The 13,935-nt window shown below is 41.7% G+C and overlaps 1 protein-coding gene across 1 annotated transcript in view; it reads left to right on the plus strand.

Annotated features, from left to right (window-relative positions):
• SPMIP2 (sperm microtubule inner protein 2) overlaps positions 1–13,935 on the plus strand; it is a 43,374-nt gene that overhangs the window by 5,825 nt on the left and 23,614 nt on the right. The window contains exons 2-3 of the mRNA XM_072037358.1: positions 1,529–1,758; positions 9,644–9,702. Coding sequence (XP_071893459.1) covers positions 1,529–1,758; positions 9,644–9,702 — 289 coding nt within the window. The remainder of the gene's footprint in view (positions 1–1,528; positions 1,759–9,643; positions 9,703–13,935) is intronic.

Consider the following 13,935-nt stretch of genomic DNA (forward strand, 5'->3'; position numbering starts at 1 on the left):
CTCTGCTTGATACCCAAAAACTTGTCCTCCATCATAACCATTAAATGTTGCTAGAGCTTTCCTTTTTTCTATATATATATTTTTTTTCCTAACAAACATACAACAGGTGTCTGCTTCTCAGCTGAAAACCTGTGTGAGGTTCATCTGGCTGAATGACATTTGGTGGGTGGGGTGGAACAAAGTCCAAATAATAGAGGTGATGGTGGGAAGGGGGACAAGAGTGTCCTTTCAGTGAGCTGTGATCTTCACAACTTAGTCATGATAAACTTGGGATATCTTTTTTGAAGCTACAATTCAAATGCTTTGTAATAACCATTAAGGCAGACACTGTCTTCATATGCTGACAAGATCTAACAACCCTCGATTTTGGCAGTAAAAATATCAATACTAATCTCAGACTGTAAATCAATGCTGTGAAGACTCTGGTGATTTATGAGTTCCCATAACACTCCTTTGCCCTGTCTGCACAGCTGAGAGGCACAGCCTGCAATCATGAGCCTTCGGGTTAAGTTTCCAGATATCTATGTTGTGAAAGCAGTTTTCAAAATACATGATTTACTTGTTTATATTCAGTCCATAAAGTCTGAACAGCACCTCATGAACTTCACAACACCCCTTGCTAAGGACATGATAGCATCTGTTTTATGGACAGTGAAATGGTGGTGTGGAGGCTACTGGTGAAACTCAGAGTGAACGAAACACTGAGGTCAGCTCTAAGCCTTAGCATCCACCCTTCTGTCTTGATTTTCAACAAAAGAAAACTCAGGTACTCAGGCTGGCTGGGAACTGTGGTGTTTTCCAGCTAGGTGTCCTACCTGGAGGCTCAGAGGACCAGGATCAGAGCATAGCTTTGCTTCACTGTTCTTGTGCTGTGTCACTTGGATTTGCACCTGACCAGCTGTAATATATATTCATGCCCATTTTGCTTTAAAAAGGCATACCCTTCCTCAATTCTTCAATAGATTTCCTTGTAGACACATCTCTGAATGACCTGAGAAGTGTCACTTAAAAATCACTGGGCTTCATTATTTCAAGTGTCTTTGCACTCAATGACATTTTAACTTGACAGTGAACTCGATTAAAATGAATTAAAGCTACTTTAATACTGGATTAGAAAGCCTACAGTGACTTAATTTAGTAAACCAAAGCCACTCTATATTTATATCTTCTGCTAATATATATTCATTTCATGGGCTCATTTGTAGGAGTAAAACTTAAAGTACCATTTTCACAGGTGGGCATCCAATCAAAAAAACATTGCTTTTTGTTTTGTTTCATGTCATGTTCCTTTTCCAATAGCCATGTTTTTAGAGCAGGAAAAGGAAATATTTCAGTGAAAAAAGCCTTGTGTAACCCCCACTCCAGGAGACACTCTAACATAATACAAGCAGTATGATACCTTTGCAAAGTGGAACAGCTATATGATTGTTGCATTATAAGCAAGATAAAAGGAAATAAAGTTTTTGTTGCTCAGCTGTTTCAGTATGCTATCTAGATAATTACTTTCTCTGTCTTTCCTGTCTCTAAGGCCCAGATGCCATACGTGATCACAGAACAAGGAGGGCTGAACACACTCACTACATAGGAGAGACATCTCCCGCAATAGAGGGTACCAGTGATGCTAACTACTTGTGGCGGCCAGCCTCCTGTTCACGCGCACCACCTCGCAGATCTGACTGCCCTGGAGAAATTGGGTGGGGTGTGAGAGAGCTCAGCCATTTTGCCAGGAAAAATCTCCAGAGCGGAGCACAGATCAAGGTAAGGAAGATGTCAAAACTGAAAATACCACAACTCCAGAAGGCAGAACAAAGCTGTGCTCTGTTTTGCAGTTTCATCCTGAATTGTCACTAAGGCTGAGACCATTTATGGCCTATTCAAGGAACAAGAGAGAATTTAGTACTTTGATTAAAGACTGTGTTAAGCCAAATATCAGCCTGTAGAAGCTTCTAGACATATTTCTGGAACAGTTTGCCCAAATTCAGGCTCCTAGGTAGATGCAGATGCCTGAAAAATAACCTGATTAACCATCCTAAAATAATATAACATATGCTTCAAAGGGCTGGATTTTTCCACATGGCTAGAGCAGAGATGCAGAGGGAGCTGCTTGAAGGAGCAAGCTCTAATATGATGTGAGCCATCAAGTGATGCAGCCTGGCCGATTCCCAAATGCTACAGAGACCCAAAGCATCAGGTGTTCAACCTCTGTGTGACCAGAGTCCTGCAGGGCTTGCATGCTCACAGACATCTGGTAGCTCTGCAAACCCACATGTGACTCAGTCCCAAGCAGAACCTGAGGAGCAGAAGTAGCTAAGGAACTTCAGACACCTGAATTTCTTCTTGCTCTTTGTTTTGAACCCCTTACACATCCAGCCACAGCTGACTTCAAGGTAATTCTAATTTGCACAGGGTTATAACTAAAAGTTCCATATATATATATATATATGACTCGATTTCTGAAAACAATTTAGTTATATATATATATAACTATATTTAATTTATTATAATTTAGTTATATATATATATAACTATATATATATAACTAAATATATATATATTATATAATTATATAAATATATAAATATATATATATAATATATATAACTATATATATATATATAACTAAATTGTTTTCAGAAATCGAGTCATATATATATATATAGTTATATTTTTTTTTTTCTTGTATATACACACACACAAATTCACATGTGATGATACAAGTATATTTTAACATTTCTATGTTTGTTGTGTTGTAATTTTAGAAGCCCAAAATGATTAGCTTAGGGCTATATGAATACATAACACTAACAGTGTTTTTGCCCTAATACAAGCTTTTTCAATATCTAAGGTACTCTTACATTGTCCTGCATTGCTCCCATTGCACATTATATCCCTTCAAGTATACCCTTCTGAAAAAAACAGTTAACACTTACTTTTTCAGAAGGTATCTATGTTTCATAGTTCTTTATGTGTTAGACACCATGGTGAAAATACAAGTAACTCAATAAGAGAAGACAGTGAAGGGAAGAGAAATTCTCCTTCCTAGGAGAAAACAAGCCTGTGGGGCAGAAAGGGAGCTCCCAGAGGGCAGAGCAAGGCACCTAGAAGAAGTAAAAAGAGAAGGCTCAGGAACTGGAAAACGGTGGTACAAGGATTAGGAAACTGCTAGGAACAGCAGATGCACAGGCTTTTGAAGAGATGGAAAGAGAAACAGCGTCAGGGAGCCAAAGGAAAGCATTTAGCTTTTGCACTAATCCGGGAAGCTGATGAAAGGTTTCTAGACCATAAACAAACCTGAAAGAGAGGACCCATCCCACACAGGCAGAGTGGTGTGTAACAATCCCTTCAGGGTCCATTTTCTATCTGAATTTTCTGCAGTTGTGAAGTTTGCCTTGACTTAAAATCTATTCATGGGAAACCAGTTTCTGAGTTTGTTTTCTGTGCTTCTTGAGCATCTATGAAGAGAAGCCGGAGGGCCACATTGAATCTGTAGCTGATTTGCTGTCCCCTCAAGTAGAAGTGACCAGGCCCCGGGTTATCAGCTGTGAACAGCTGCCCTTTTAGGTCTTCACGGGGATCTTGTTTTCTCTTCCCAAACATACACACTACTCATCACCACCACTACCTCCCCAGAGAGAAAAGCAAGATAGATGGGCAGATAGTCCTGTTTGACCCTTCCACCTGGAAGCAGCAAAAAGTATTTTCCAGTGTATTTTCCCCTACTCACAGCCATTCAACAAAGGAACGCATTCAGTAGCGCAGCATGGAAGTAGCTACAGCTAAAGGGTAACAAGTGGATGGAGCTGCTTGGCTGAGTTAACTGGCATTAAAAAGCCTATCAGATACATGTGAAAGGAACTGATAGCTGGTGCTAAACTGATAAATCTTTAATTTCTAGGAGTTGATCCTTTGTGCTTTAATGAAATGCAAGGAGATAAAAGTCAAGAGCATTCAAACACTCTGCAAGCCTCATTTCATCCCTGAGGACACCCTTTCTGCCCTCACTGTGCACCATTTTTCTGGGTCAAACCCTGAATCCTAATCAATCACTCCTCTGAGAAGTCTGAAGAGACGTACAGTCCTGGGAAGAGTTTTGTATTGACTAACACCTCCTGCCATTACTCAAAGGAACGTTCCACGCTGAAACCAACCTGGTGTGAGTCAGAGCTTGTGACAACACAAATAAGGGTGTGAACATGTATTACACACATCCATAGCCTGTGTGTATTGGTGTGAGTCATACACACACACTAGGTTTGTGATACCACTTTTCAGAAGTCAGTGAAACACAGCTGAATTCTCTTCCATCTTAACCAAAGTGGGGCACACTGGTACACTGCCTTTGAGCCACGTGTTCTTCAGTAGCCATTTAGGAAAGACTCATCCAACACAAGGAGGTATGTTTCAAGGGCAATGCCATATGCCAACACATGGCCCAGATTTTAGTAGCAGAGCTGGGAGAGGTTAGGTCTGCCTGATTAATGGAGAAAGCTGCTAAAAATGTGCTCTTACAACCCAACACCCTCTGCTGCTCTGGTCATGCAAGAGGCCAGCAAAAGCTGAGCTCTGCACGGTAGACCTAAGGCCCTCCTGCCTTGATCCTTCCTTCCCTGGGTGGCAAAAAGCAGTCACATTTAGCATAATAAAACATTTTATTATTAATATCTGATAATGGAAAAAAGAGTGAACTCTCCAATATAGAATGAGCTTTTAAGCATTCAACTGCTGTAATTTTTTAACATACAAATATAAAATAAGCTATAAAATCTGTTAACTAAGTGGGCTTTTTCTAGGATGGAAAGTTCCAAACCGTTTTCTTCACATCAAATCAATAGCAGACATGCAGTCTCTCTCAAATGTCTAAGCATCAGCAAATAATTTCAGTTCTTACATTCCCGGTCTTCAGATATTAGTCAACACAGATTAAATAAAATCTGCTTAGTGAAGTTGTAACAAATAGCTTTTTTTTTTTTAATTGGGAAAAAAAAAAAAAAAAGCTTTTAGTGCATTGTTTATCATAAGATCTTTAACAATTTAAGCTAAAATCCAACACTTATTCTTACCATTGTTCACACTGTTGAAATACTCTAACCAAGCACATCCGAGACATCCAGCCTTATTAAAATAATGCTTTCAAACATATCGTACAAAGTGGTAATTCTTAACCCTGGCAGAAGCATTGTGAGCTAAGACCCCCAATTTCAGAAAGTGAAAGCACAGTGCATGCTGAACAATGGTCTTAATGCTGTCACCATAGAGATGACACTTCGCAACCCTTATTTATATCTCCTTGATTGCACCAAACAAATGTGCTCTCTTCATAGACAAGTGCTTTTGGTTCCTTGAGGATGATTTCTCTAGATGACGTTTTGAATAATAGCTTTGTAGGGACATAAACATTATTTTGTAGTACAGTGAATTTTTCAAGATAAAGAATACAGTAACATTTCTGATAGGAGAAAGAAAACAACCAGCTAGAATAAATGCAAAGAAAAAACTTTAGTTAAAGTGATCAATGGACAGAACAGATACTCTCTTTGTCTCCACAGAAAAGAATGAAAGAACCTGTTACTTGCATTTGTCCAATGAACATGAAGATATAGGGGAGGAAATACTTTGGCTAAACAAAAAACATTTTTCTAGGAATGGAAAACCAAAACCACATATTTTTTCTTTCAAAATAAAAGAAAAAAGATGTTTTAAAACTGTTGTTACAACAGTTTTCTTCCAGTTATATTCATTTTTGCATAAGTTTGCAAAAGTGAGCACAAGTTCATGAACATCATTAGCTGTTTTCCTGTAAATAAAATTATTACAGAAGTAATCTATTTCATAATAGAGAAGAAAAACTAATGCAGAAAGCTCAGGAAGATTATGCTCCTCCATCTCTAAAAATAACTGCCTTTTGTGCCATACAACCTTATCACAAGAAGTTCTTGTTCTCTCTTTGAGCGATTGTCATAGAGAAGCAACTTCCCTAACAAGCTAAGTATCACACACATTCATAGTTCTGCATAAGCCCTCACTATTAATAAGGAAAACTAGATATAATAGCAACATTCATACATCATTTTAATACAAAAAAAGACTTAAAAACAAAGCTTATACCTTTGGATGAAGGGTATTTAAGTCTAACATAGCTGAGTATGAAATGCCTCTACTGGTCAAAAACAGGTGTGGAGTTTGGCTCATTATTTGTAATTGCACTCAGCTTCCCACATGTGACTCCTGATAAGCCCTCAGCTACATCTGAATGCAGATCATGTATGTATATATGTGTGCATACCTTGCATTTGGAGCAAGGAGCTGCTGGTTCACCTAACAGACCCTTCCCACCAACACTGCTATGTGCCTATCACAGTGGCATCAAGGTGAGATATGCTCAATAGCCACTGATTTCAAAAGCTGATTGCTCTGTCACATTAGCTTTGGCCTCATGCTTGGCCCATATCCCCTGATCCTTGATGTTGCTTGTACTTTCCTGAAACAGTCAGAGTGCCTCTCCAGACACAGGAATGTGGGCACAGGGCAGGTGGTGCTAGGGACTTGTGCTTTTGACCCTGAAGGCCATAGGAATTCAGTTGATTTGAGGCTCGTGACTGCATGAAGCTGAGCCTGAGCAGGCTCAGCTGATACACAGAGGACAGGTGTGCCTGAGGAGCTCTGTTCCTCAAGCTGGGGTAGGCAAAGGTAACCTGGGAGCTTCAGCCTCCCCAAGGCAGGAATTATCTCCCTTCGGTGCAAAAGGTACAGAGCAGTCAAATCTAAATAAAGTTTTCAGAGTGATGTGCTGCTGTTACTTTTATGAGTTTTCACACTGAAATGTGCGTGTCTTCCAGAGAAACCCACAGAACAGCTCGGGTTTATCTCCCCTGGCATCTCTGTGAAACAGAGCTGCTACATGCTCTTCTTATCTCTCTACACACCTTATCACGAGAAAAACACACACACACACATCCCCCAGAATGTAAGCTGCAGTGACTGCTGAGACAGATGGTCCCAGCACTGCAGCCTGCAGCAGCATCTGGGGCAGGAAGAAGAGTCTTGTCCCCCTCCCAGCCAGGGAAGTGCTGGCAAGCCCCAATCCCTCTCAGCAAACAGGACACATCCACATTTAGTATAGGTGCCTATACAATGACCTCCTCATAAAGGTTTTAACCAGGCTACTACAGTTCTGTGAGGGAAATGCAGTTGTCCTTCAGAGCCATTGTTGCCCTGAGGTTCAGATGTGCAAGTGCTGCAGATGTGGCCCTGGTTCCCATTCACAGAGGGGTCTGTTTTCAGCCTTTGGTCAGGAAGGGGAAGGCTTATTTTTTGAAGTGCATTTCTGAGTCCTTTAGCACAAGACAGACACAGCCGTGTTAGCACAGTCCTAAGGAAAACAAAGGGAAAGAGGAGAACAGCACAACAAGAAGGAAGGGAAGGCCCAGCCAGCACAGGTTCACAAAAGGCAGGTCATGCTTGTCCAACCTCATCTCCTTCTGTGATCGTGTGACCAGACTGGTAGATGAGGGAAGGGCTGTTGATTTAGTCTACTTAGACTTCAGCAAAGCCTTTGACATGGTCTCCCACAGTATTCTCCTGGAGAAACTGGCTGCCCGTGGCCTAGACAGGTACACTCTTCTCTGGGTAAAGAACTGGCTGAAGGGCTGTGCCTAGCGGGTAGTGGTTAATGGAAGTAAGTCCAGCTGGCGTCCCGTCACAAGTGGTGTCCCCCAGGGGTCGGTACTGGGGCCTACCTTGTTTAATATCTTTACTGATGACCTGGATGAGGGGATTGAGTGTACCCTTGGTAAGTTTGCAGACAACACCAAGTTGGGAGGTAGTGTTGATCTGCCTGAGGGAAGGGTGGCTCTTCAGAGGGACCTGGATAGGCTGGAGTGCTGAGCTGAGGTGAATGGGATGAGGTTTAATAAGGCCAAGTGCCAGGTCCTGCACTTTGGCCACAATAACCCCATGCAACTCTATAGGCATGGGGCAGAGTGGCTAGAAGACTGTGAAGAGGAAAGGGACCTGGGAGCATTGATCGATGCTCGGCTGAACATGAGCCGGTAGTGTGCCCAGGTGGCCGAGAAGGCCAATGGCATCCCGTCCTGTATTAGAATCAGTATGGCCAACTGGACCAGGGAGGTGATTGTCCCCCTGTACTCAGCTCTGGTGAGGCTGCACCTCGAGTACTGTGTTCAGTTTTGGGCCCCTCACTACAAGAATTACACTGAGGCCCTGGAGCATGTCCAGAGAAGGGCAACAAAACTGGTGAAGGGCCTAGGACACAAGTCCTGTGAGGAGCAGCTGAGGGAACTGGGGTTGTTTTGTCTGGAGAAGAGGAGGCTCAGGAGAGACTTATTGCTCTCTACAACTTCCTGAAGGGAGGTTGTGATGAGGAGAGGGTCGGCCTCTTCTCTCAGGTAACTAATGATAGGACTTGAGGAAATGACCACAAATTGTACCTGGGGAGATCTAGATTAGATATCAGGTCTGATATTTAATAATATCTGATATATTAGATATCAGACGCCTATTTCTCTCAAAGAGTGGTCAGGTGCTGGAACAGCCTGCCCAGGGAGGTGGTGGGGTCACCATCCATCACAGTGTTCAAGAAGTACCTGGACAAGATGCTACGAGATATGATTTAGTAGCTTAGTGCGTAGTATTGGTGATAGGAGGATGGCTGGACTAGATGATCTTGTAGGTCCTTTCCAACCTTGTGTTTCTATGATTCTATGATTCTATGACACTTGTGTAGCTCATTGATCTAAGTATAGCCAGCGCAAATTCTGAGCTACAGCTTCAATCCTGCTTGAATCCAATAGGTGAAGGAAAAAGGAATAGCCCAGTTGCTAATGCTTTGTAGACATCTGACATTCTTGCTGTTCAATTGTGCAAGACCTGAACAACCACACAGAGCAAATAAAGCCGAGAAGTCAGAGAGAACAATTCAGCCTTCCTGCTTTGTTGAACTTCAGAGGAGCTGTGATTCAGCTATCTGTACCCACTTTGTCCCAGCATATGGTCCGAGTCCTGCCCTCAGACAGGCTGGATGGGAATTAACATAAAGACTGCTCAGGGTGTGGGTGTTGCTGGCAAGCACACGCGCTGTGCCGCACTGCTGCTCTCCCCAAGACAAATGTAATGCACGTGGCCATCTCACTCAAGCAAGTTAAGTTTAAAAAATACATGTAACTTCTCCTTGGTGGTCAGGCCTCGACATATTTAACAGAGATACCTGCTACCCTGCCTGTGTTGTGCCCCATGATCTCAGAGGCACAGTCTGTCATGGACTTCACATATTATCCCTGTTCTGTTTCCCATTTGTGTCCTTTAGATGCATTTCAAATACTTCCTTACCTTTTTGAAAACTGTTCTTCTGCTTAAAAACAGCTGCAGAGACACATTTCTCTAAGTGACACTTTATTACCTCTTTTGATAATTCTTTACAGAAATTTAAAGGAGTCAAACTGCTGTCAAGTTCTTCACCTCTGCAGCCCTTGCAGAATGTGGAACCAAGTAATGATTGCCATTTTTTGCTTTCTCTACCTTTGTTGTCACATTGCCACCTAAGTGGACATATTATATTCTTCCTTCTTGGTACTACAGATGTGCCCTAAGGTTAACATTTTACCTCATTTCTGTTTCTCTTTGACAGAGAGGACTCATTTGGCAGGCTGCTGAAGATCAAGCCACACACCGATACCAAAGTCCATGGTAACCACTTATTTATTGTTGAAAATTTACTCTATTTGCTGCTGTATAAGGATGTTCCTCAGGAGCTCCTGGAATAGGCAAATTATTAGCATACTGGACTGCCAAGCCCAACAGATCTAATAAAAGCCTACTGCTGGCACCCATTGCTGCAGAAAACCATTGAGAATAGAATATATGGCTGATATTTTGTCAAAAACCAATAGGAGTATTCCAGAGCTAAACTACAATGTGTTTCAGGCAACTGGAAGAGCTCTCGGGGGAATATTTAATCCCCTTTGAAGAGAGAGCCCTGTTTCACAGAACCCCATTCACTTTTCAATGAGAATTAATTTCCCCATTTACTTTAGTTAATGCATCTCGAAAGAAATCACAGGTTTATAAAGCAGTAATTAGCAACAATCACCTTCAGCTGGGAACACGCTACAGAAATTGTAGAGTGATAGTAGAAAAAGCCCTTATGGGACTAGTAGAGCTGCTCCAGCAAAACCATGTATGTGGAAAGAGCTTGTATTGTGTTAGCAACATAAAGACTTCCAGAGGTCCACCATGACCAGGAGCTTTGACTACTGAGGCATTTATAATGGAGACCCAGGTTAAACATGGAGGCATGAAAAGGACTGAGGGCATTTATGGAGAAGGAGAGCTTCACGGGTTTTGTTGCGCCTCCTCTCCTTCCCCCTAGAATTTCCCACTGGGAAATAGAGCACATTAACACCTGCAAGCCAGTGACATCCCATGGAAAATGGGACATGCTTAAATTCCCTAGAACTAGCCTGGGAAGCAGCAGGTGATGACTGAAGTGCATCCACCACCACAGCAGGTCTCCGCATGTGCCCACCTGCTCCCGGGGCTGCCAAAACCCATCCTGCCCCTGCTCAGCAGACGTATCGGCGCCTGCACTGCCCCAGATGCCAGAGCAGCTCTTCCAAGCTGAACTCCATGTTGCTGGTAGTAGCAGCACTACCAGGAACAGATGGGCCAGCTGGTCTTCAAAAGCTGTAATTGCTCCCTAAACTACAGCATGGGTATGCTCCCTAGTGTGCCAGGAGTAGGAAAGCGTTATGAATTTACTGCTTATTTTGGTTATTACAGTAGTGTGTTGTTGAGACTCTTGTAGGCTGGTGACAAGCTACAACACAAAAAGCGCTACCACAAAATCCCTGATCCAACGATATCTTCAGTCCATCCCTGGACGACAGCCAATGCTGTCAGGCGGCATTGCAGCTTTGCCATTTTTGTAAAGCATTCATAAAGCATGCACCTTATTAAGCACTTTGAAAGTAATCCTGGTTTAAATTGATTGTTGAACAAAGAAGCAGCAGCTTGCTGTTGGAGAATGTTTTATTTGCTTTACATCATAGGAAGGTGGATAGGAAAACAAAGTCACCCAAGCTGGAAACAAATAAATTAAATGCATTCAATTAGCTAATGTAATGTCTCACAATGAGGGCACTATTAGAAAATTAAATTAGCTCTTCCTGGTACGCTGGGATTCTTTAAGTCATTAACACTGTCTTTTTTTTTTTTTTTTTTTTAAGATACTGTCTGAAATATACAGGGGATTATTTTTCACCATAGCCTCTTCTTTCTTTTCCTTACCATACCTTTCAGTCATGATTCTCTTCAGTCTTATAATCAGTGCTAATATATGAAAAGTATTTCTAAGCTAAATAATTGGTGAAATTCATGAGTACAAGGAACATATTTCGGATTTTTCTAATGGAACATGGTGTTCTCAGAGATCAGTTTGATGAGATGTTATATGATTTAGTAGGTTCACTGGTTAGAAAAAGGCTTTACTCAAACATACTCACTGGTAGCTTCTTATGCCTTTTTACGGCAAAGCAACTGAAAACAAAAGGTGGAAGTCATTTTTTTTTTTGTGCAGGACTGCCCTTGCAATGTTACTCTGAATGAGCTCCATCCAACCTGTATTACGTTAATTAATGACAGTGAGGCATTTATTGAGGATAGCTACAGAGTCACCAAGAGCACCTCCCTCACACGTGCCACAGCAGCGTGCTCCATGTGGTGTGGGGGCAGAGACTCCCCATCCTCTCATGCTGTCTCTGTCAGGATGCTGAAGAAAGTTTCTGGTTAGAAAACATGGTGCACAATCAGTAATGTCTTTATAACTTCATCTGGTCTTTGCTGAAGAAGCACAGTGAGACGAGACATCTATGAGCACACATCTGTTCAGTACATGTATTTTCAGAGGGTGCTTCTTCCTCTTTGCAAATGTTTCTGAACTCACCTGGATCGTGTGGTGGCCCCATGGCTGAACTAAGGAGAATGATGGAGGAAGGATGGAGACGAACATGGAAAACCCAAAGTCTGCATTGAAGATGGCTTAACAGCAGGAAACAAGGGTCCTGTGCAGGGTGTCAGGGTTGAGAAAGAGCTACCTGGGTACAAAAAGGCACTTTGACCAAGAGCATTTCTTTCCCAGGCAAGTGAAACAGCCAGGTACAGATGGAGCTCCAATATCTTGATACTCATGTGCTTAAAAACGAGTGCTTTGCTGGATGAGATCTGGCATGCCCTTATGTAAGCAAATTATTTTTATCTGCTTCTAGCCTAATAGAGACTTGAATATTTTGAGAACTCATAGATCTCATTGCTATGGAAACTAACTCAGTATCTTTAGGACAGTCTTGCTATCTCTGATTTGCAGAGTCTGCATCTAATCGAGAGAGAAAGAGAGAGAGAGAGGGGGGAACCAGCCTAGTTACATTTGCTGTTTCAGTCCCACTCCTCCTGCCCTTTGTGTCACCTCCATAGCCAAAGACAGAGTCCAACAGCCTTTACAGGGCAGGGAGGCTGCAATACCAGATATAATATACCAGCTGATAATACCAGATGATATTACCGGCTGAATGCCAGATTTCTGGCTTTGATACCAACCAGAAATGAGGGAACTTATGCTGTTAGCATGGACAATCACCACAATAGATGAAGCACACAAACTGGGCTCATCCAGGGCTGAACAGCCCCATGGGGAAGCCCTGCCTCATACAGTTGTGCTCTCCTTCTTTGTTGGGTGACCAAGCCAGAAGGCTCACTGATGCTCTGAAGTGCTGAACTCTTTCTCTATCCAGAGGGAATCCAGTGGGAGGATTTGCTTGTCCTTTTTTTGAGAACTGTGTGGACAAGAGGCACTGCTGCCATGGGACAGATTTAGCTGGTGCGATCTCGGTGAAACTGGTTGGCTCCATCTTGTGTCAGAACATCTGCTTCATTGCAAAATCTGGGGTTTTCCCTCTCCTGCTCAACTTTTCTCCTTCTGCACTACGTTAGTTACCCTCTTCTTACAGCTTACCCAAGCTTGGTCCAGCAACACTGTCAGGATGGTCCGAGAGAGAGAAAAATATCTCTGCTGAGAAACTGGTACTTGACACACCCTGGTTTCTTTAAAGCACTGACTGAGCCATTGCAGAGCTGCTTGCATTTTTTTGGTTTGATTTCTTTCAATCAGTTTGTATATTGGGATGGAAAATTTTGTCTTTTTCCAGAGTAGTTCAAGGGTCAATATACTTCTGTCTTTCATGACTACCAAAGACTTCTCTGCATAACTCAAACTCATGGAGACTTCACATGGAAAATTTTTAAATGTTGCTGGAATTTTACTACTCTGGAAACAGAAAGTTGGTTTTTTTTTCTCTTTTTTTTTTTTTTTCTAACCAAAAAACAAACAAACAAAAAAATCAAAAACTTGCCTATTCATGGATTACTTCCCCTCCACCCCCCCCCCAAAAAAATATATATATTTCAGTTGTGACATGCCTACACTTTTACTCAGAAGTGGGATGAATTGTGAAGCTTAGCTGTTAATTTTATTTTTTTTTTCTGGCAAAAAAAAAAAATAATTTATATAATCCATAGGGTTGTTTTTTTTTCTCTTTCTACCAAAAAATCAGTGCTTGTCAATAAAAATGTTTTCCTCCCAAATGCTAATGTAAATTCCTACTTATTACATTAGCTTCTATTACATATAATCCATATATCTTAGTACTAGGCAAATGTGCCTCATTCAGGTGACTTTAGCATCCAAGGCTAAAGGAGTTTTGTCCACATACCTCTTTGTTATTCTTTTCTTTGCTATTTTTACCTTTATGTAACATTGATTTTTTTCCCCCTTTGGAGAACAAGAATAATCTCTTATAGCTGCCAAAGGTACTTTTTTTATTATTATTTTTTTCTCCAGAAAGGTAAGCTCATATTTTTATTAAACTG

The sequence above is a fragment of the Anas platyrhynchos genome, chromosome 4, assembly GCF_047663525.1.
Source record: "Anas platyrhynchos isolate ZD024472 breed Pekin duck chromosome 4, IASCAAS_PekinDuck_T2T, whole genome shotgun sequence".
NCBI classification, from domain to species: domain Eukaryota; kingdom Metazoa; phylum Chordata; class Aves; order Anseriformes; family Anatidae; genus Anas; species Anas platyrhynchos.